Source organism: Taudactylus pleione, unplaced genomic scaffold (genome assembly GCF_031769625.1).
Source record: "Taudactylus pleione unplaced genomic scaffold, aTauple2 ptg000303l, whole genome shotgun sequence".
Taxonomy (NCBI): domain Eukaryota; kingdom Metazoa; phylum Chordata; class Amphibia; order Anura; family Myobatrachidae; genus Taudactylus; species Taudactylus pleione.
The window spans coordinates 1,775,920-1,800,669 of NW_028284704.1; the positions used below are offsets into that span (position 1 = coordinate 1,775,920).

The following is a 24,750-nucleotide window of genomic DNA, read 5'->3' on the forward strand; positions in this document are numbered from 1 at the left end:
CTGCTGCACCTGAGCTTACTGTTCATGGCCTGAATGCAAGGGACCCTGGAGTTCGATACTGCCCCTGTTTTTTCTTTTGTTTCAGACATCGATGTGGCCGAATCCCCTCCTACCGCCACCCAAGGGATTGATTTTGTTGCTTCTGTTGTCAGGAACGGAGTCGCCAGCACAGATGATACCCCGTACGATTCTCAAGACATCATGGAGAGTTTTTCGCATGTCTGTCCTTGGCTCCTCAGTCCTTTGATTGCCTATCATTCTTTGTGGCAGCAGTGAGAGACTTTCTTGCAGTCACAGCTCGGCAGGGGATACAGGCTCTGTGATGATGGAAGTCCACTGCCTATATTCATGTGGACTACTGATGTGTAATTTTGTTTGTGGACTTGAGTGCTCCGGCCAACTTGCCACCTTTCCGGTGGGGGTCTCGAGGGATTTTGCCCTATTTTTTTTCCCTGCTTAGGACAATGTTTGGCTAATAAAACAACAGAATATAGAATGACATTACTAACAAAAATGAAAGATCCAGCAGGTTTTTTGTAGGTTTTTACCTCGGGTCAAGTCCTCCTTCCCCGCCCTTTCCCTCCCCCCCATCACCTCCCTGTGCAATATGCCATAGTCACGGTACTCATGTGTATTTCATGTTTTGCAGGTGGTTTACAGGATTATAGCTCATTTGTTTATGGGACACTTGTTTATATTTTGGGCAGGGAGGCATTAGTGCCCTGTACACGGATGTCAGTGGAGGACTTTGGTTCTCCTTTGGTCTTAGCAATTCACCTGGGAGGGAATGATTTGTGCCAGCAGATGTTGTTTTACTTGCGACACACTATTTGTTCATGATTTGGGTGGGTTGCTTGGCTTTGGCCAGATGTCGTGATATTTTGTCCGATATTGTGCTAGCCTTTCCTGGTGATGTAGGTGCATGGTTGGGGGGGGGGGTAGATTTGTGGAGCATCACCCTTTAATGGGGTGCAAGATGCCTAGCAGGGACAAATTTCATTTATAGAGTGTTTTTTGTTCGGTGTGGGGAGGTTTTAGAGAGTAGGTTGTATGGTGGCGGGCACGTTCCATCATTGGGAACATGCGTGGCGGGAAAGAACGGCAGTATCTATAAAGCGTCCACCTTGCTGCAGTATGAGCGGTGCGCCCCCTTCTATGCATTGGTTAGGCTGATTTTACCCTACTGGGGTCAGTGGCACCTCTCGTCGGAGAGGGCTAAAATAGTGCATTGGGATGGGGCTGGATACCGTCTCACTTGCCAGAGAGGGATATCGGCCCTTGCAAGTTTTATATCACTATTACACTTGAATTGGGATATTTGCCCGTTCAGTGAGTGTTTTTACATCCTTGCATAAGTCAAGTGTGGGGCGTCAGGTTACTGGCCGTTCTTTCTTATGCCACCATACTCTGATTGTAAAATAAATAAAGCTGACTATATATTTTTGATCGCATATATACTTGGTCTGTCTCTTTATTTTATTTAAGTTGGTTACATAACTTTGAGGTTGCACGCATTATCTGCCGATGGGGATTTTAAGATAACCGAGGTTCGAATAGATCAGAGGGCACATAAAACCCCTAGGCAGGGATGCGTGGGGTTAATAAAGTTAGGTAGGGGAGTGTTAGTTTTTTATGGTCAGATTGACATTAGGTTAGGATTGGTGGAGTGTTGTGTAAGGGGTGTGGTTAATAGGAGTGTGGGTAGGTCAGCAATGTTACACTGCCTCTTTGGAATCTGATCTCCCACCCTCCCTCCCCCTTTTTTTCTCTTGTGTCGGCTTTATTTCAAGGGCGGGAAAGAACGGCAGTATCTATAAAGCGTCCACCTCGCTGCAGTATGAGCGGTGCGCCCCCTTCTATGCATTGGTTAGGCTGATTTTACCCTACTGGGGTCAGCGGCACCTCTCGTTGGAGAGGGCTAAAATAGTCCATTGGGATGGGGCTGGATACCGTCTCACTTGCCAGAGAGGGATATCGGCCCTTGCAAGTTTTATATCACTATTACACTTGAATTGGGATATTGGCCCGTTCAGTGAGTGTTTTTATATCCTTGCATAAGTCAAGTGTGGGGCGTAAGCTTACTGGCCGTTCTTTCTTATGCCACCATACTCTGATTGTAAAATAAATAAAGCTGACCATATATTTTTGATCGCATATATACTTGGTCTGTCTCTTTATTATATTTAAGTTGGTTACATAACTTTGTGGTTGCACACATTATCTGCCGATGGGGATTTTATATGTTTCAGAACTTGTAAAAATATGTGAGAAATATCTATGTGCCCCTCACCATACAAGTTAAGCCAGTCAGACGTGTCCTGCAATGATTTTCAAAGCATGCATATCTTTGCTCATCAGGCAATAAGGATGCTGTTTTCTAATTATACACAAATCTATAAAAGCGTTCAAACCTACCTATTAAGTGGCAAGCAAGAATATACCTGTAAACCCATGTGTAACAAAGCAACTGCCTCCTCACAAAAAAATACATAAGTATATATATTTAGTTTTAAAAAAGCATTAAAATGATGTTATTAAACCCCCTAGGTCAGAGGTTCCCAAAGTCCGCCATTACAGTCCACATTTTAAGGATATCCATGCTTGACCAAAGGTGACTTAATTAGTACCTCAGTCAATTTGATTTAACCATCTGGACTCAAGCATGGCTATCCTTAAAACCTGGACTGTAATGGCGGACTTTGGGAACCTCTGCCTTAGGTATAAATAAGTTTGTTCAAACGATCCTCCAACCCCTCCCACACTTTTTTCCTTGCTATCAAAACACAAGGCCTGATTCAGCTGTGGACGTAGTAGCTATAGCAGCTACTAACCTGGCACGCATTACTGATCCGTGTTGTGTTCTAGAACGCAACATCGGATCATCTGTGATGCCATAAGCCAGGTAAGTGACCCATGGGGTCATGCAAGCTGGCTGCCGCAGATGCTGAAAAGAGAGCAAGAATTCTCCGGAGCCAACGGAGATCCTGGCCTCATCACTCCCCCACAGTGTCGCCACCCGTTCCCATGCCCCAAAACTGCGAGCGATATCTCAGACCCTTACTGCACATGCACAGAATGTGTCCAGCGCATGAGGTGATTCCCCTATCATCGGGAATCTGTGCAAAATAAGCTGAATCAGGCCAGCAGTTATACATTTGTTGTAAACGCCTATATAGCTGATGATTATGCAGGGCCATAACTAGAGCTATGAGCGCCATGTGCCGGCCCCCTATGCACGTGACATCATGACGTCCTGCATAAGGGGGCGGAGCCGGTGACGCGTGAAACTGCAGCAGTGCCAGGAGCGTCTTTAAAACGTTCTGGGCAGCTGTAATCATGGCAGGATGCCTGCCTGTAGCGTCTAATAGATGCCATTCCAGACATCCTGTAGCCAGAAGCAGGGGTCGTGAGGTGGCAACGGTGACGCACACCCCTAGTTACGGCCCTGTGATTATGACATCCTCCTTGTATATACTAAGCAGCGGTTTTCAACCGCTGTGCCGTGGCACACTAGTGTGCCGTGGCTGGTTGTAAGGTGTGCCACGGCGCGTTCAGGATCGGCGGTCAGGGCCACCGGTCTCGTTGCAGATCTGCGAACCGGGCAGCACTGCCGCTGAGCTCCACTGGGAGACACAGGCGCACCTGGGCCGTGACCTGCTTAGATGCAGTGGTGTGACTTCACAGATCACGCACGCCACATTGCCAGCCAGCCCGCCATGTCCGCTCCTCAAGAGTCTTGCAAGACAGCCCGCCATGACCGCTCGCCCGCCCGCCATGCTTGCTTAGCAAGACCGCCCAATCACCTTGCCCGCCATGCTTGCTCCACAAGATAGACAGACTGACTGCTATCCCGCCTGCCTACCTGCATGCTGGCACGCTCTCACGCTGCTGACAGCTCTGCACTGACAGGTATTTGGTTAATAATGTGGTTTATAGTTTTCTATGAGGGCAGCCTATATTTAAATTTTTTTGTGGGAATGTGGCTTAGATTTATTCCTTACGCATAATTTTGCTTGGAGTCCTATGGTGCTGCGAACACTTTTGTGCAAATTCGGGCTGCCATCAAGTGCGCCCAAATAACCCCTTTGAGTGCCGCTTTTACTTTACCTTTCTATGGACCGTTGTTGCGCACTGTGCAGCCAATTCTCAGTTGGGTTCATCTGCTAGCGCTTCTCTGTACGGGCATGGCAGACTACTTACTATCTTATGCTAATTCGAGAATCCACCAGCGTATGCCAAACATCCATGCGTCTGTGTGTGCAATGCCGTCCAGCCCACTTTTTCCTGTATTCAGTTGCAACCACCATCAGTAGTATCTGGGCATGCACCCACTCTATGCAGGGTGCAAAAGATCCGCCTGAAACAGGCTCTCCATCTGCGTTTGCCTGCTACTGAAGTTGGCTTACACACCCACGACACTCCTGTGACACTCCCACTAGATGGAACAATTCTGTGCATCCGCATTGTCGCCACCAGTTACCACCCAAAAATGCCCATTTCACGGAAAGAGTGGTCCGTCCGCACTTGTGATCTCCATCCATGTGCGTCTGCTTGCTCTAATGCATGCGCAGTTATCAATTTCATTCTATGGCGCGTGCGCAGTATGCTGAAATCTGCAAGGTCCGTCCGCAACCCCACTTGTATCCGACTCAGGATCAGACCTTGTATACTGTATATTTACGTACGTAAATTGCATGTTGTGGAATGATTAAAGCTAGTACGATGACTATTAATGCATTGTGCTGTTGATATGGATAGGGAAGGGTGGGGAACCCTTAAGGCCAAATTCTGCAGGCAAAACATGCTCAATTTACAGCCAGGTTAGAATGAGGTGAATATTTAATACAGTAGTCAAATTTTGAAAATTTAGCTCATCTCTACCATTAATCTTTAAAACTCTCATAGCTATTTGCTAAATAAAAATGTCCATTACACTAATCACAGTATAACACATATAGACACCGCTTTTTCTAAATAAATAAAATATGATAGTTAACATAGACATTAGATTATAAATGTGGCATGCTGCTGTTTTAACACCCATTCCTCCTGAGCACAGGTGACTTAGGGCCTGATTCAGCAAGGAACGCAATTGCAAAGCTGAACGCAGGCAACTTTGCAATTGTGATCCTTGCAATAATGCAAATGCAGCAGGAGGTGTATGACACCACCTGCTGCATTTGCAATCCCAACATTGCTGGGATCACCATCGCGACCATCGGTGGTCGATGGTCGTGATGGTGGATGCTGTCGGGCAGGCGGCCAGCTGAGTAAATCTCAGCTTACTCAGGCTGGCTGGCTTACGAGCCCGGCAGATTTCGTACGTCCACGCAGTCCCTGGGCTGGCCACTCCTGGAAAATGGGGCGAAAATAAAGTTCAATTACAATTACTCCAATTGCCTTGGCCCTGATGCACACACTTAAGGCCGAATTTAATTAGCCGCCGTATTCGGAAAGCAAAGCCGGCAATAGGTGTATTTTTATACAAGACACCATTTTTGGATTTTACATATTTTAGCACAGACGCTACGTACAAAAATGCAGAGACGGTGCCTTTTTACCGTCCACCTCTGAATGAGCCCCTATGTCAACCTCTTTGCTTCCTAGCTCATTCAAATGCAAGATTACAGTATCATTGATTCTGCGATGCATTTACATTTTGTAGAGTTGTTTTCTATTTTCCTATATTTTATAGTGATAAGATGTTAAACAGTATGGGGTCTAAGGGGGTCATTCAGACCCGCTCGCGAGCAAAGTTCGCTCGCTAGCGGGTCGATGTTGTGAGACTGCGCATGCGCACGACGGAGGGAGCTCTGTCGTGCGCATGCGCGAGACCCGGCGAGCGACGAGAAATACGTCGCTCGGGGTCTCGCACCAAAGGGGGTGTGCTATCGATGGTGACTGACAGTACGCCCCCTTTGGTGGGCGTGCCGGCCAGACGGAGGCGTTCCCATGGGAGTGACTTTGGCTCTGATAGAGCCAAAATCACTCCTGGGCTTGCGGAAGCGAGACCCTACCGCAGGGTCTCGTCGCAAGCCCGTTGGTCGCGATGGTCTTTGACCATCGCAACCATCACCATGGACGCTCGCTATAGATGTGGGTGGTCACCCACAGCTATACGAGCGTCCAGGAGGACGCTCCATTTTCATGGAGGAGGGCCCTGATTCAGAGCGAGCGCTCTGGTCAGAGCGTCCGGCTCTGAATAAGGGCCCTAAGTACTAAGCCTTGGAGAGAAATAAAGTGGATGGAGATAAAAAAACAACAAATTAGCTCCTGTCACTTTTCAAACACAGCCTAAAGTAACAGTTAGGAGCTGATTGGTTGGTACTTTATCTCCATCCACTTTATCTCTCTCCAAGGCTTAGTATATAGGAACTGATTCACTAGATGCGTTCGCTCGCCCGATGCGTATGCAAATTCAGCAAGGCAGGCGATCGCATGACAAGGCATTAGCGCGCCCACTATGTCTTGGCGTGCGATTGCTTTGTGTATGCAGACGCCCACCAGCCAGTTTTAAGATGCCCACTTGCGCACGTCATCGCCAGGGAGTGTATGCAACCATCGTTAACATTGAGTACCATCGGATGTAATCGCAGCGCTTGTGCTTGACCATACCCTACCGCAAGCACTGCGAGCACTTCAGTGTAAAATCCAGCCAGCTGACGTGTACCATGACGCTGCCTCTTAATTATGCACGCCTCTGAAACGGCATTGAGACACTCAGGCACGTTTGCGTTCGCACCTCCTCTCCCCCGTTTTTAATGGCCAGCCCCTGTCACCACCCATAAATGGCTTCTCCTGTCACTCATTCGGCCGGGCTGTATTTGCGCGGCGAGCAAATGCTTTCCAATCGCTCGCATTGGTTCACGCACGTGCACTGTGATGCATGCGCAGAATGCAAAAATCGGCTGGCTGTGGGCGAACGCTTCCTAGCGAGCAGGTCTGAATCGGGTCCATAGACCCTTCTCTAGTTTGCATTATGCGGTCATTGTACTGTTTTAGAGCCTTAACTTTACTAGACTGTGTTTGAATGGCCAGTCAATATTTGCTCATCTTGCGATCCTTTGTAAAGTGTCTTCTCAATTATTGCCAAACTTATCACTTACCCTAATACACATACTAACTTACCCTGATCCACATACTGAAAACTCATTTACAAACAATAGCAGACCCACAGCGCTTCTTTGTTTCTGCATGTGTGCCTACTTGTCCACCAAGCACGTTCCCACTTTTAGGTCCTTGAAACTGTTTCTGGAAAAACGAGAAGTGCAACAGGAAGGTGTAAAGTTTATTACATCAAAAACATATGAGATCTCCACCACCTCCAAATGTGGTGAAAAAATCAGGGAGCCAAGGGCTATACTCCCTTCCACAAAGGAGGGAACTCCTCTTTATCTCATTTAAGTAATATCACCTTACCAAACTAAATATAATTTTCATATGTTGGTTTAAAAGTAGATATATCTCAATTTGGTTTCAGCAAGAGATACCCAAGGTCCATGTCCTCTTATTCTCCGGTGTAAATTTTGGCACCCCCACGACTGAACCACACTAGCCTACCAATCTAGGTGCATCCCCATAAAACAAGGATATGTGATGTCTGGAAAAAGGATATTGTGCCCACCCACATCACCTGTAGATTGTGAGCTTGTACTGGCCATCTCTCCTTCATCATCTCTACAGAATTATACTAACTGCTCCTCACTGTCATTATTTCCCTCTGTGAATTTATATAGTGACTGTACTTGAATTATGTCTGATTTTCCCCATGCACAGTGAGGTAAAACCCTTGTGCCACTTAAAAAATAAATGAAATAATAATAAGCGTGGTGGCCAGCACTGCCCTATTGCAAGTGACCCTTATTTTCATGGAAATAACACACCTTTGTAGATATGCACCTGAAATAATGCCAATGCTGTCTGTAGCTAGGAATCTTTACAGAAATGCCCAAATCCAGTAACAGCGGGAAAGTAAAATGTAACTCAGAGGTTCCCAAACTCCGCCATTACAGTCCAGGTTTTAAGGATATTTACGCTTGAGTCAAGATGATTAAATCAAATTGACTGAGGTACTAATTAAGTCACCTGTGCTCAAGCATGGTTATCCTTAAAGGGATGGGTATGAAATACCGGCGTCTGAAGAGGGAAGGTAAGTACGCTATCCCTCCCCTCTCCCCCCCTAACCCTCCCTTGGTGGTACCTAACCCTAACTTCTCCCCGGTGGTGCCTAACCCTAATCCCCCCTTCCCGCACCCTAATCGTAACCGTCCCAGGGAGATGCCTTACCCTAACCCTCCTGGGGGGGGGTGCCTAAAATTAACCCCCCCTTCCCCGGGGACAAGAAGATACTTACCCGTCCTGGACGTTCGGGATTCCAGCGGTTCGGGATGCTGACGCCGATATCCTGATCTAATTCGGGATATCGGTGTTGGCATTATGCCGGGAATATCGATGCCCGGGCATCCCGTCTGCCAACAATATAAATACATCCAATCCTTAAAACATGGACTGTATAGGCAGAGCTTGGGAACCTCTGATGTAACTAAGTGTATGTTATTTTTATCCCCTGACAAGTACATTACTGATGGTTGGTAAATGTGCTCCTAGTCTGGCTAAACCAGCTGTCAAAACATGACCTCATACACATGGGAAACCATTATTAATAAAAACAGAGACAAAATATAGCACAACGAGTAAAATAACCCTGTAGCCCGGTAATTACAGCTCACTGTCACACGATAATCACACACATATAATTATATATATATATATATATATATATATATATATATATATAGAAGCCGTGTGTGTGAGGAGACAGGGCTGAGCCAGTGAGACAGACAGCAGCACCTCTGCATGTACATTGTACACACACAGACACAGTGACAATAATAATAACGAGTAAATCAGCTGCACAGACGCAGCCCCGCCCACTGCATGACAGACCATTCTAAAAGATGTTACTGACAACTAGAGGCACAGCCAATCGATGGCGGCCGGGCTGAAACGTCATCTCGCCCAGAGACAGACTGTTGACGGATATAGGAAACGTCCAATCGGCGATGACCATGGAAACTTCAGCGCACCCAGCTCCGCCCTTTTTACTGGATTGAGTTCTCTCTTGGCCAATGGAGTTGAGGTGTAGGCGTAGCAGGAAGAGGAGGGGGCGGTTCTCCGGCGGTAGTTGTACGCGCAGGTCGGGGACAGCAGCATGGCGGAAGACGAGAGTGATCAGGAGTCGGAGAGGCTGGTGGAGGAGCTGGAAGCCATATCCGAGGAGGAGCTCCGTGGACTCGGAGTGGGAGCGTTGAGGAACCAGGTGTACTGCCGCCGCTTCTGTGAGGTGAGGGTCTATGTGAGCACAGGGAGATGTCTGCCGGGGGCAGTTAGCCCAGGTCTGTGGCAGTCTGTGGCCCGTGGCTTCCAACTGCCGTACTTCAGCCCTGTCCTCTCCTGGGTGTGCCCTACTCTGCCCATTATACCTGCCCCTCACCTGGGTGTGCCCCACAGTACCCATTATACCTGCCCCTCACCTAGGTGTATCATACACTGCCCAGCAGTGTGCCATGGGCAGTGTAGGGCACACCCAGGAAAAGGGCAGGTGTCTGGGTGTGCGATACAGTGCCCATTATACCTGCCTCTCACCCGGGTGTACCCCTCACTGCCCATTATACTTGTCCCTCACCTGGGTGTGCCCCACAGTGCCCATTATACCTGCCCCCTCACTTGGGTGTGCCCCACAGTGCCCATTATACCTGCCCCCTCACTTGGGTGTGCCCCACAGTGCCCATTATACCTGCCCCCTCACCTGGGTGTGCCCATTATACCTGCCCCCTCACCTGGGTGTTCCCCACAGTGGCCATTATACCTGCCCCTTCACCTGGGTGTGCCCCACAGTGCCCATTAATTGTGCCCCACACTGCCCATTACACCTGCCCCCTCACCTGGGTGTGCCCCACACTGCCCATTACACCTGCCCCCACACCTACGTGTGCCCCACACTGCCCATTATACCTGCCCCCTCACCTGGGTGTGCCCCACACTGCTCATTATTCTGCCCCCTCACCTGGGTGTGTCCACACTGCCCATTAATTGTGCCCCACACTGCCCATTATACCTGCCCCCTCACCTGGGTGTGCCCCACAGTGCCCATTATACCTGCCCCCTCACTTGGGTGTTCCCCACACTGCCCTTTATACCTGCACACCAGCAGCAACTAACAGGTAAATGAACAGAGCGGGACACCGCCACGGCACCACATTCAAAGTGCAGGGTCCACAATACTCTGTCGCACCACAGTGCGGGGGACACGCACCACCACAGGTTTAAAATGGAGAAAAGTATCTTAAAGGGGCCTCACACATCCCCAACTTCAGTTGCCACACTACAAGTGTACACAGAGAAGTAGCTACAAAGATAATTACGGAAATCTGGGTGTGCCCCATGCTGCCCTTTAATCCTGCCCCTCACCTGGGTGTGTCCTACGCTGCCCATTATACCTGTCCCTCACCTGATTGTGTCTTACACTGCCCATCACCAGTCTCTGCCATACACAACCAACTATTGTTCTAATTTGGTTTTGTTTTTCACTGTCGCGTTGGTGTGCCGTACTCTGAGTTTTATACCTGTCCCTTACTTGTGTGTGCTGTATGTTATTATACCTGCCTCTCACCTGGTTCTGCTGTACACAAACTATTATATTGGCCTCTTGTCCTGAGCTGCCATGTAAACCTGCAGCGGGAGGCACACAACTCCTCCATGACCTGTACTGATCTCATACACTAAACTTTCTAAATGTATCCATTATTCATATAGCTATATCATTATTTATTTTTATTGTTTTATATGGCGCCACAAGTGTTCCGCAGCGCCTTACAAAGTACATAACCAAAAAAGTGACTAACAGTACAATACAATGCAAGACAAGGACATGTATACATTGGTTAGCATAACACCCAAATAAGCAACCAACAGGGGTATTCAATTTGGAGCGAAAAGTCTGTGCTGGACTTTTCGCTCTACATCGCTGATTTTCCTGGGATAAAGTATCGGGTGCGCGCCCGCTTTATCCCCGTATTCAATTAAAAAGTACGAAAACGGGAGCCGGCGAAATAGGATCGGCGAGAAAAAAACGGGATTTACCTGGAATAAATTGTGGGACCCCCCTAAAGCTTTCAAAACATGGGGGATCACAATGGGTACCCCCGTTTTAGCCTGCAAATGAAATTCGGGGTTTTAAATAGCCGCGGCAGGTGGTTTTTTTTCCCGACATTGAAGAAGTGATGCAGAAGAGCACTTAGGTTATTTTTTTTCGTTTTTTTTTAAGTGGTCCCATCAAATTTGGGGTACATGAAAATGGGTACTAGCATATATTTATGTCCCTAAAGTAATTTTTAAAAAATTCTGCAAAAATGCACCTGCCTCTAATAGCCTATTCTAGAAAACACCTGGTGGATACTTACAGAATACCCCTGAACCTATTTACCTATTTTTAAAGACTTTTTTTTTTTTTTTTTTCACCCCAATTTTTAAATATTTTTTTTTGGGGTGTTAACTTTTTTTTGACAGTTCATTTTTTAAATGACATTCCCAGGGTTGCAGGCTATTTTTTTTTTTTAAGCTTGCACCCCTAAACCCCAATTCTGCATTTTTTTTCGCCACCTATTCAGTGGTGAAAAGTTATCCCCGTTTTTTTTCGAACCTCCGAAAAGTCTTTGAAATTGAATACGGGGATAATTGAAATAGGAGAAAATTATGTCATCGATTCCGAATTTTTTGCTTCAAATTGAATACCCCTGCAAGTGTTAGGTGCCCTAGTGGGGAGTAAGAAGTAGATGAAAATAAAGTTAAGGTACGTACACACTAGACTGCTCGCTCCATGAGCGATATCATCTAGTGTGTCCCTGTTAACGACATTGAGCACACACAATCTAGGTGCATCCCCTTAAAACAAGGATATGTGATGTCTGGAAAAAGGATATTGTGCCCACCCAAATCACCTGTAGATTGTGAGCTTGTACGGGCCCTCTGTCCATCTTCTCTACAGGCTCGACACTGTCATTATTTCCCTCTGTGAATTTTTATATAGTGTCTGTACTTGAATTATGTCTGATTTTCCCCATGCAGTGAGGTAAAACCCTTGTGGCACTTAAAAAATAAATGAAATAATAATAAGCGTGGTGGCCAGCACTGCCCTATTGCAAGTGACCCTTATTTTCATGGAAATAACACACCTTTGTAGATATGCACCTGAAATAATGCCAATGCTGTCTGTAGCTAGGAATCTTTACAGAAATGCCCAAATCCAGTAACAGCGGGAAAGTAAAATGTAACTCAGAGGTTCCCAAACTCCGCCATTACAGTCCAGGTTTTAAGGATATTTACGCTTGAGTCAAGATGATTAAATCAAATTGACTGAGGTACTAATTAAGTCACCTGTGCTCAAGCATGGTTATCCTTAAAGGGATGGGTATGAAATACCGGCGTCTGAAGAGGGAAGGTAAGTACGCTATCCCTCCCCTCTCCCCCCCTAACTCTCCCTTGGTGGTACTTAACCCTCTAATCATTCACATTTGTCCTATGGAACTCCGTCTACAAATGAAATGTGTGTGTATATATATATATATATATATATATGTGTGTGTATGTGTGTGTGTATATATATATATATATTTTTTTTTTTTTCTTTTCTTTTTTTTTTTCTTCACACATTCAATTTTTATTGAATGTTTCAGATAATCTAAAAGGGTACAGAAAATAGAAAAGAAGGGGAGAACATAAAAAGAAGAAATGGGTGTTCAAATATATACAGGACAAAAATCCTATATACAACATATACAGTATTACAATTTAATACAGCATAAACTGAATTTACAATAGAAATACAAAAAGACTAAACATCAGAAGTAGGGGATTGAAGGATAGTAAGGTCAAAGTCAATATTCCTTCTCGGGCTGGAGGAGCGACCCTGCTCTTCCCTAAATTCATTTCTCCTGAACCACTTCATATGAGGAGACGAAGCAGAAGTGGAATATTTACAATCAGCAGTCTCAAAATCACCATGCTTTTGAACCTTATGCTCAATAGCAATCGGACTAGGTACTGTGGTGGATTTACAAAGTTGCGCAATAGCAGCCTTGGTAGCTATTAGATAGGATGTGACCCATAACAAATCTCTCAGCGTCAAATTACCAGGGTAAAAATTAAACAAGGCAATTAAAGGATCCTCCGGTATATTCACCCCCGTGACTTTACCAATCATGACAAAAGCTTCAGAACACACTGATCGTAGAAGGAGACATGACCAAAAAACAGAACCACAACTCCTCCAACAATATTTAGAGATAGTGGGCCATATTTTATGTTGTCTTTCAGGGGTAAAGTACACTCGGTGAATTAACTTAATAAACATTTCCGAGTGATTAATACAACGGGACATCTTAAAACACGTACGGAAAATGACCTCCCAGTCCCCCCTGCTCAGATGTCCTAGAAAGATCCTCCTCCCATTTCCTCTGACAAGCTAATTTATTAGATTTTCCTTCCATTATTTGCAGATTATACCACCACGTTATGCACCCCTTTATGATTAGAGGACTGAAAACACCTTAAACTATATTCTGGTAGAGACAGATGTATTGTTAAGGAAGGGAAGACATTTTGAATCCAGTGACTCACCTGGAGATATTTATAAAAATCCTGATTGGGAATATTATACTAATGCTGCCCATCCACTAAGCGATTAAACCGAGCGATAACGACGGTCGTTATCACTCCATCGCTTGGTAATTGCCTGCAAATCGGGCAGTAAAAGGTTAAAAACGACCAGCGATGCGCCCGCTGGTCGTTTTTGAACATGTATCATCGCCTGAACATGATGGTCAACCTGACGACCGCCGTCAGATTGCCATGTTCGGGGGTGATTGATCTGCATACACTGAACGTTCAGTGTATGCACTTCACCCCGCGGGAGACGACGACGGCGTCGTAATCGTGCCATCGTCCCCCATCGTGTAATGGATGGGCCTCATTACTCCAAAGGTCAGAAAAGGGAACAACCCCAATATCCGACATCTCTTAAAGAACTGATCCCACTCGTAACCCAAGAGTGTAGCTGCAGATTCCCAATTAAGTCAGCTATGCAAGGTAGTGTTCACTCTACGTCCGGCAGCAGGCTGGACCTAGAGATAGGGCAGTTTTGTGCGTGCCCGAAAAGGGGGTGTGTCTTTATGACGCATTGCTTTTTCGTCACACCTGGGGGCGTGCCGGGCACTTACGGACATGCCGGGCAGCCCCCAAGCGCCACGGTCACTGTGAATGGAGGCCGGGCGAATGCGCCCGGCCCCCATTCACCGGCAGTGACCTGCTGCGCCGCCATTTTGACTACCCACGGGTGGAGACAGAACCCGCAGGCTGTCTCAGCAGAGTGTCGCGCTGGAGGGCAGGGTGCTTCCTGCCATTCAAAAATAGGGCAGGGCGCGGCGCCCCGCTGAAACAGCCTAGCGGGAACGCTACAAGGTAGTGACTGGGCTGGTGCTGGCAGAGTTATTTCTTTACCAGCTGGAGCAAATTTATGCCACACTAATATGGTGGATTGGGCTGATCTTGAAAGCATGTTACATAGAGGTTTTACAGTAACAGGCAACCACAATCAATCGGGGAGAGCAAATGGTTTCACCAGGTCTTTCTCCCATAGGGCCCATGGTTTAGATGTGTCCCTTTCAAACTAATCTCTTGCCTGGCTCAATAGGCAGGAATATTGCTATTTCTCTAAATCAGGGAAGGCTACACCACCATCTAATTTAGACAGTGACCGAGTACCCCTCGCAATCCTTGGTTTGCCTCCCTTTCAAACTTAATTAGTAAAGACTTTATAAAATTTGTTGTACAAAGGCTTATGAAGCAGCCTAGGAATCGTACAGAATAAGTCTATAAACGGTTTGGCAGTAGTACCATTTTAAAGGCAGCCCAGCCAAGAGACCTCATGGGACATCCAGTCCTTTGTGAAGCCTTCAAACGCTTTAAGGAGAGTGTTGTAATTACATTCAATAATATCTTTATACCTGGCTAAATGGACACCTGAATACTTAAGCAAGCAGGATTGCTAGGCATATTTATAAGACACCTTAAGTGACTCCAATATATCGCTAGAGATATTTAAGGGCAGGGCTTCAGATTTATTGGTGTTAAGTTTATAAAAGGAAACTTTGGAATAGGCCTCTAAAATACAATGAAGAGCTGGAAGAGAGTTTTGCGGGTGGAGCAAACAAAGAAAAATATGTTCGGGCGATGAGTGATGTCGGCAACGACCAGCGTGAACGCACACTGCTGGTCGTTAATTACATTTTTCTGCCCGATTAATGGACGACTGAACGATAATGATATCGTTATCCTTCAGTCTATTAATATCGTGTAGTGGATACGCGCCTTTGCAGTTTAATGTTGCAAAAATTTCAACTTTGGCCTAAAATAGGGACCAGACTGTCAGTCCATCACACTCGTAGACTGAATGACATTCCTCAACATTAGGCATTAACAAGCTAAGCAGCAGCCATCCCCAACCAATCAACGCTGGTCCCAGAGTCCCCAACCAATCAACGCTGGTGTCTTTTTATCCAATCACCCCCTGAGACCTCCTCCTTCTGCTCATGTGACGCCGCCAGGCTCTCCTGTCTCCTCACGGATCAAGTGTCATTCCTCCCTGAGACTGCCTCTGCCTCTTTCCCCACACTACCATCACTCCTCTGGGCTCCAGATCAAGGAGGGCAGCGCTGCCACCGTGATTCCGCACTTTACCGAGGCAGCTCTCGGTAAGTACAAGTCAAGACCGCGACAGAGGTGGGGTGCTTGTTTAATGTGAGCACAAATTAACGCGGCTTTGAGAACACATTTTTTCACTCTCTCCTCTGTAACACAAACGCCCCTGTAAATACATTTCTCCCTAACGTAACACTCTTTCCCCCACCCCCACCTGTAGCATGTCTTTTCCTAAGTCCCAAGCCTGCTGTCTCCATTATCATCATGATAATGAGACCTGCAGGAAAGTGATATAGTGGCACTGAACCGGAGTGCAGCTGATTTATTTGGAATCCCAGTCAGACTGTCTGACAGCAGTGTCACAGTCTGCACTCCTGCAGCTGCTATAAGATCCAGTGCAGATATTGCTACTGTTGTGCTTCTGCATACCTACGTACCCTTGTGCTTGTGTTGGGGTGTTGTTTGTGTATGGGTCTGCAGGGGGTGGGGACACTGTGCAGCCCCTGGGTGTAGGGAGTCCATTTAAACAAAAATAGTTCAGCTGTGTAGTAACAAACCAGACTCACCCACTGCCTCTCTCTGTCACCCTCTGCCTCCCCCTTCCACTGCCTCTCCCTGTCACTCATGGCCTCTGCCTCCCCCTTCCACTGCCTCTCCCTGTCACTCATGGCCTCTGCCTCCCCCTTTGCGTCCTGCGTCTACGGAAAGCCTGTAGAGCCATCCAAATGGCCTGCATCAGCACCATATCTCTTCCTCTCTGCTGCAGTACTATCCCCCTCACTGTCAGACCTCTTTACACATACATACTGCACATATACATACCACACAGATGCCCACTGCAGACATACATTTTGCACACATACCCACTGTTCACATACATACTGCATAGAGGCCCACTGCACATTTACTTGCCATCTTCTTACCACCAGCACTGCCTTCCCCTAGCCTCATCCTTGCCCCCAGCACTGCCGCAACTGTTTTCTGCACTTACCCCTCCCTACCCCCAGCACTGTCTGCCCTTACTCCCCTCTACCCCAGCTCTTCCCCCAACTTCTCCCTGCCTTTACCGCCAGCTCTACCCCCAACTGCTACCTGCCGCCAGCACTGTCACAACTGCTGCCTGCCCTCACCCCCCATAATATGTGATGGGACCCAGAAACTGTGGAGCAGGACGCCAGTTTTATAAAGTGAGGGGTCCCTGGGACCCACAAATTTTTTTGCTCTGCGCGATCACTGCTATCTAATCGTGGACGAGTCCTGCTGAATTCCACGATCAGGAGAAGATCTTGGAGAAGTCCCAATGACCTTCCACTCCTCCAGAGTGGAGATAGTAACCATGGAGCTGTTGCCTGATATAAGTAACTTTTGTGGGGAAACCCCCAACGGTAAAATGCATATTTTTATTAAACACACTCTGTATAGTTAGATACCTAATTGTGGTAGTTGCAGATAAATAGAAGATTAGATTTACTCAAAACTGAATTGTATATGGATTGCCTTAAAAAACTTTTGCAATGCTAGTCTGTTTGAGACCTCTTACACATTATAATTGTCAGCCCCTGTTCTTCTAAGCTTATTCAATTTCAGGTTTATGGTATCATCCATGGCAACATCTTTACATTTTGAGCTGCTTGTATCTCCTTTTTTTTTTTTTGTGTGTGTCACGTTGCTCCCCAATAGTCTTTACTTTGCATTATGTGGTTATTGTACTGTTTCAGAGATTTAACTTTATTATTCTTTGTTAAAGTGGACAATCAGTATTAACTTAATTTTAATGAATTTAACTTTAATCAATAAATTTTGCATTGGTATTCTGAAATGTTTCCACGAGCATAAGCCTTAAAAGCCTTATTTTTATTCTGTCAGCCTGTTTCTTTGCCATGTTTGGACTGGGTATACAGTATCCTTAAAGAAGTTGACTGATCGTATGGGCGGAATTCAATTGTTTCCAGCCACCTTCACCCCCGACGGAGCTATTCAATTGTTGCTCCTGTCGGGCGTGATCAGTTGCCAGCGCTTAATTTCAGCTCTCAGCCCTAAGGGGGTGTGAGCTGAAATGTGCGAAAAGTGACCTGTTTGGGCACTTTTAATGATCGCGCCCAGCACTTTGGTCGGGGGTAGCCGATTTACGCGGCTAAACCCGACCACTTCGAGCGTGATCAACGCGAAAAGCAGGAACAATTAACCACTTAACTGACAAATTCTTTTTCCAAAAACCGCTCAGAATTTGTCGGGTTTTTTTATGATTGAATTAGGTCAAGAACATCTTTTTTAAAACTTATCCAAAGTGATTTTATTATTATTTTTTTTTTAACACCGTACACCATAACAATAGCAATTTTTATGATATACTGTAATGGTAGCTATTGACAGGTGTACCATCGATGGTCAACGGGGAAGCCATCAATAAAAATGTTCATTGATTATTTGAGACCACAGCAATCGATGTTGCCTTAACATCGGTTGGGGGCTGCCATCGATGTGCAGCATCGGTGCCTGTCAGCAGGGAAAAACCACTTTTTTTTTTTTTTAAGACCATCGATGGTTTTCAAAACCTCAATGGTCAGTGGCCATCCCTAGTGTGTGTGTGTGTGTGTGTGTGTATATATATATACTGGGTCTCTGTGTGTGTGTATATATGTATTATATTTGCGGTTTCTTTACTGCCCGATCACTGTGGCCAGCTGTGATCGGGCACAAGGGAGGCAGTTAAGGTGGAGCTGCTCCTGGCGAGGAGGAATGAGGAGGAGGTGTGGCTGGCCCCGGCCAGGAGGAAATACCTGCCTGCAAGAGAGCAGCCAAATGGGGGAGGTGAGGGTGCTGGCGGGTGGACACAGCTTCCAGGAGCCACTGCTGTTGCTTTCTCTGGAGGAGGAGCCCTTGCGGCTGCATGGAGAGTGGGATGCCGACCGCCGGAGTCTGCTGGTCAGAGCAGCACCGCGACTGGCTTCCAGGAGCCGGAGGTGCTTACAGCCATTGAGGTAACGGCTGCCTTGCAGCCGCGCCGCGGGGGGTGATGCTAGCATCCCGATCACTGCTGGCCACAGTGATCGGGACTCCGCAGTAGCCGCCGCTACAGGAGCCGTGGCTGCTGCTACAATGAAAGTCAACCACGCTGGAAGGGGGCTGATACCGGGTGTCCGATCACTGTGGCCAGCAGTGATCGGTACACGCTGGAGAGGCAGCCGCGGGTGCTGATATAGGCAGCTGCGGGAAGATTAGCTTCCCACAGCCGCCCAGTGGGCATTCCTGACTGGTCATATCAGATATGACCATGTCAGGTAAAGCCCAGTCTGGTATGGTCGTATCTGATACGACCGTGCCAGGCAAATGGTTAAATAGCGGCCTGCGGTCTCCCGTCACTTTAGACGCGAGATCCGGACCGCGAAAACAATTGAATACCGCCCTTAATGTCTTGCCTGAACCTGCAACCATTTTCTGACACTCACCTGGAAACTGAAGCTCCCTTAACAATAGATATCTTTGCTCAGAGTGGTGTCTTTGCACACTGCCATTGCCTTTACACACACTTGTTGCATTTACATTGTAGCAAAGTTGTTTGCAATCAGTGTTAAATAAAGGCCTTGAAACAATGGAGTTGGCACCCTATATTTTGTTGTCAAGTTTAGTACATTGGTGGGTGAGCCCTGTAATGTGCCACTACACTAGTACAGCCATGGCCAAAAGTTTTGAGAATGACAAATATTGGTTTTCACAAAGTTTGCTGCTTCAGTGTTTTTAGACCTTTTTGTCAGATGTTACTATGGTATACTGAAGTAAAATTACAAGCATTTCATAAGTGTCAAAGGCTTTTATTGACAATTACAATAAGTTTATGCAAAGAGTCAATATTTGCAGTGTTGACCCATCTTTTTCAAGACCTCTGCAATTCGCCCTGGCATGCTGTCAATCAAATTCTGAGCCACATACTGACTGATGGCCGCCCATTCTTGCCTAATCAATGCTCGGAGTTTGTCAGATTTCGTGAGTTTTTGTTTGTCCACCCGCCTCTCTGAGGATTGACTACAAGTTCTCAATGGGATTAATGTCTGGGGAGTTTCCTGGCCATGGACCCAAAATTTTGATGTTTTGTTCCCTGAGCCACTTAGATATCACTTTTGCCTTATGGCAAGGTGCTCCATCATGCTGGAAAAGGCATTGTTCATCACCAAACTGTTCTTGGATGGTTGGGAGTAGTTGCTCTTGGAAGATGTTTTGGTACCATTCTTTATTCATGGCTGAATTCTTGGGCAAAATTGTGAGTGAGCCCATTCCCTTGGCTGAGAAGCAACCCCACACATGAAGGGTCTCGGGGTGCTTACTGTTGGCATGATATAGTAATAAGCATATATTGATGGCTTTTTTGTATAGTATTAGTTTGCTAGAAATGGATATCACAATAAATGTGAAAATATTTGATCTATTTGCAACAGGTCCTGGCAGGTAGTTGGGACTACTGTTAGGATAATTACTACTGGGTACTTTTACATTGCCCCTGATTTATGCTTTGTTTGCTATGTAGGTAACAAGAATTGAGAGGTACTTAATACTGTAGTGACAAATACCAAAAGCATAACAAGGTGCATTTCTGAGACCATTAAACAAAGTACAGTAAGTACTCACAGGCGGCATTTACCATCCTGTAAACCTGAGTACCTTAAAAAAAAATTTTTTATTTTTTTTATATACTTTCACTTTGTTTTGACAATTGTGCAACAAAACATTTAATAGCTCTGTAGATAACTGATATATGTTTTAAAGGCAGAATTTTTATGTTTTTAGGCAGAAAAATACACATTCTTAATGAACTGACTAACTTTTTTGTTATTGCATAATGTCTTAACTGGATTTGCTGTTTTTAGATTTTCAGAAGTCAAACAGGTCTTTTTTTGTATGTTAGGAAATTATCTATAAATGCGTAAAATAATTAATGCATGCTTTACTGATGTTTCCTACGACATTGCTTTTCCAGTGTTGTGTGGTAGTGTCCCTTAATGCAGAACAATTGTTTTAAATTTTAGAATGCAGTGGCAGGTACAATCTCCTATTTATGCTTTGTACAAAATAATATGCAAGAGGTTTTTACCTATATGTTGGACTTGGACAAGATAAGTTCCTGTTTTGTAACACACGTTTGCCTAAAGCTTGTGTAAATGCATATTAAATACATAAATAAAACCCATTACAAATATAAACGTTTACTTAGCCTTACAGTAGAGAGATGTGATTGAAAGCTTATATTTGCAGAATGGATGTTTACAAAAGTGTATCTTTCTCCTAAAGGGTACAACACTGTGTAAAATGTATATAATTTTGTAAAAATGTATTAATAAAATGGTTATATTTCCTTGGCCAGCTCTTTATAGATTAGTGGAACTCAGCTGCTGCCTGATACAAGACTACAGAATGTGTTATTTTAGCTATTTGCTTATGATTCTGTTCCTTGTGTCTCCCCCAGGTTGTTGAAGAGTATACTGCACGGTGGCAAGTCCCATTGCCCCAGCTTCAAGTACTTCAGACGGCTCTGTGTTGCTTCACATCCGCAAGTGTGTCTTTCCAAGCTGAAAGTGAGCACGTACAGTATGTTTTGAGTAGACTAGCTTTGTAAGTACACTTTTACATTTAATATATAATTAGACTCTTATGGGGAGATTTTATTTTTTTTTTACATAGTTTTTCCCCTTTTATCCCTTTTTATTCCTAAGCAATGTAGCAAGGTCATGTCCTTTTTAAAGGTAATTAAAATATTTAATCTGTCAGTGTTGATGGCCGAGGCACTCGCAGTGGACTTTTGTATGGGTGTTTTTGCACTTTATCAGATCTTGCAGAGTTGTGTGTGGGTGTATAGAAAGAAGTTGATTTTTAATTTGACGCTTTAGCAAAAGTATAGATTTGTGACTTGGTGGTGTACTTCTGCAATTAAGTATATCCTCAGAGTATGATGGCAAAGGTGAGTTATGTGGTGTATATTAATTGGAATGAGCAGGGACTGTTTAATGGTTTGTCTCATTATGTATCACTTATTGTGTACAGTTTAATGATCCTTCACACAGTTTATGTACTTAAAGAGATTTATCCAGTGAGATGGTGCTAGCAAACTGTTGCAGCAATTATAATAAAATAGGTAATAGTGCACAGTATAGATGCAGATGAAAACTGCCCCATGCTAAATGGGTTGTCTACAATCATCCAATCAGGTGGCTCATTCACTCCTCACCTCCTGCTGCATACCTACAGAGTCATTAGGGTGTGTTTAGGCCTCCGGTGTTCTCTCTCCTGCCCCACACTGCAGTCCGACACCCACTATCGGTAGGAACTCTGCGCATCACACAAGACATTCTGTGAAATGTATTATTTAGTGCCTCAGTGCCAGGGATGGGCTCAAGTGTCAGAAAAGAACACGATATCCAATATACAACCACCCTTTCTTATAGACACATCTGTTGTGCTCTGATCTTTATCCTGCAAGCACCTAGTGTCTTCTGATCAATCTCAAATCCATTAAGAGAGATTAAATTAATGGAAAGTCTAAATTCTGAATTTAAACTGTATTTTCTCAAGGAATCCATATCATTAATCAAATAACATTGTATGAATAGTTCGAATAGTCTTTAACCCTTTATTGTCTGGTGTGTATGAGATTGGCAAGTGTGAAGCAGTATAATAATTTGCCTGTGCACTGTTAGTGTTTCATAATCAGCTAAATGAAAGCTGTTGCTCACTATTATGAGGGCAGTAAGGGCTCCATATTACGTGTATGTCTGCTCACGCAACCCGATCATTTTATTGTATCATGTCTGGCTGTTTTGTTTCAGGAGTCTTTTTGAGTTGCTGCTATTTTTTGGAAAGGATGAATTTTACGAAGCTCCTTTAAAGGACATTCTTGGCTCAGTTCAGGTAAATTTTTTTTGTATTTTTTTTATTTTTTGGCGTCTTTATTTTCAACATATAGATCTTGCCTTGTGTTAAAAATAAAATAATAAACCTAACCAGTTCAGACAATATAGTCTAGGGAAATACTGGCATGTTCACTTAGGGCTAGCTTTACCAAGTGGCTGCCGCTTCTCAGCATGTTTGACCTTGAAATATGAACCCGTATTAATATCATGTGTCGTGTTTTGCATTTAATATTAGGACCACTATATATTTTGATGTCAAACCCACTGTGGAGTGGTCACTTTCATATGCCACTGCTTAGTAAAGGGAGACCTTAGATGATATTCCATATGTCTGTCTCTCTACATCTGTGTTTATCATCCGCATTTTGGACTTGCATTTAAATGTGATCTGGGGCAGCAGTTACCATGAGGATGTCTCACTGGCAGACTCATTTTTCGATGCTGTTTGCGCACGCAAACACACTGCAATAAAAATAATTAGAAAAAATTAGGAATGTCTTAAGAGAAATTCTAAAACTATAGTTTAACCATAAAAATTAACTAATCGTGAAGTCTAAAGCAGCGTTAGATTGCGCACTGTTACATTTACAGTACATGAAGATAAGCTGATACACTGACCATAATATAATTTTTCAGGAATGCCATGACCTCTTAATCCGATATGACAACATAGACCTAAGGTTGGTTACTTGTGTTATTAAGGATGGAGGCCCTTGGGAGAATCTAGTATTACAAGCTATACTCAAGGGAAAATCTGAACCTCAAGATATTGGTAAGTGTTTTTCCTTTTAGACCAACAAGTGTCTCAATTTAATTTCTATACCAGGAGAAATACAGACTGGCATCTATGCTGCCATTGATCTACCATATAGGCTTTACTAAATGGCGGCTTTCCAAACCTGCTGATTATCAGTGCTTTTGCCACACAATTTAAAACAGCAGTATCATTCAGCACAAAACACTCCTTTTTCTGCAAATGTGTTAGTATTGCTTTTTTTTCTTATTTATGCAAGCAAAGACGCTGATTGTTACATAAACCACCATATATATCATTATGATGGCAATCCCGCACCGGTACCTGTTCTGTATTTGTTTCTAATTCACTATATATTTATATGATCAACCTAAACTCGGTAGCTGAAGCACCTATAATGTTTTTTTTTTTTTTTTATCTAATAATAGTTTCATAACTTCTTTATATGGATCAGCTGCTACCTATCACACTGTTACAGTATACAAAAAGGACAAGATGAGTGTAATTTGTGGTGCACTTATTCAGTTGCAAGTCAAATTACATAAACTGGAAAATATAATTAAAATATAAATAACTTATTCGGAAGTTGTAGGATTGAGATGAAATGTTAATTATAAAATTAAAAATATTAAGAATAGCATGTGAAGAAAGATGTATAATAAAAATTGTTTTCATTTTCCCGCTGGACTTATTTTATATTCCTTCGTTTTGTGTGACGTTATTGAACTGGCAATCCAAAGTCTGATTTTTCTCTCTCGTTATGTTCTATTAGGATTAATAAAAGGTATCAAGGTATCCTTTTATATAGGTTATCAGACAGTATTCTGCTCTCCACTGTGAAAACTCAGAGCTCAAGCACTCCAACAATCCTGTTGTCTATTTGCACAAGATATGTTTGTATTTTACAGGGCAGTATAATAATTACCCAGTAAGCTGACTCTTATCTATCTCCTTGCTCTGTATTAGTATAAGGCAGTCTGGAGAGTCAATTTATGTCTCTATAATGTATTGTGAAGTTATCAGCTATTGCAGGTAAAATTCTGCAGCAGAGTGAATTTTGTTGCAACAGTTGTAATATCTTTGAAGCTATAAAGGTGCGTACACACTGTACGATATCTATGAACGATATGAACAATGATATCGTTCCACGATAAGTCGCTCATATCGTTCATTTTTATGCAGTGAACGACCAACGATGTGCATTCCCGCATGGACGATAATGAGATCTGTGGTCATCCGTACATGCAGGCCAACTTGGACGATTTCATCACGATTTGCATGTTCAGAAATGTGGCAGGTTATCTATCATAGATATCTTTGTGTGTACACTCAATATAGTTT

General features: G+C 44.4%; 1 protein-coding gene across 1 annotated transcript in view; it reads left to right on the plus strand.

Annotated features, from left to right (window-relative positions):
• The first annotated feature begins 9,157 nt into the window (after positions 1 to 9,157).
• ZNF654 (zinc finger protein 654) overlaps positions 9,158 to 24,750 on the plus strand; it is a 33,940-nt gene continuing 18,347 nt past the window's right edge. Inside the window, exons 1-4 of the mRNA XM_088442044.1 lie at positions 9,158 to 9,343; positions 21,215 to 21,360; positions 22,572 to 22,653; positions 23,292 to 23,427. Coding sequence (XP_088298170.1) covers positions 9,212 to 9,343; positions 21,215 to 21,360; positions 22,572 to 22,653; positions 23,292 to 23,427 — 496 coding nt within the window. The 5' untranslated portion in view covers positions 9,158 to 9,211. The remainder of the gene's footprint in view (positions 9,344 to 21,214; positions 21,361 to 22,571; positions 22,654 to 23,291; positions 23,428 to 24,750) is intronic.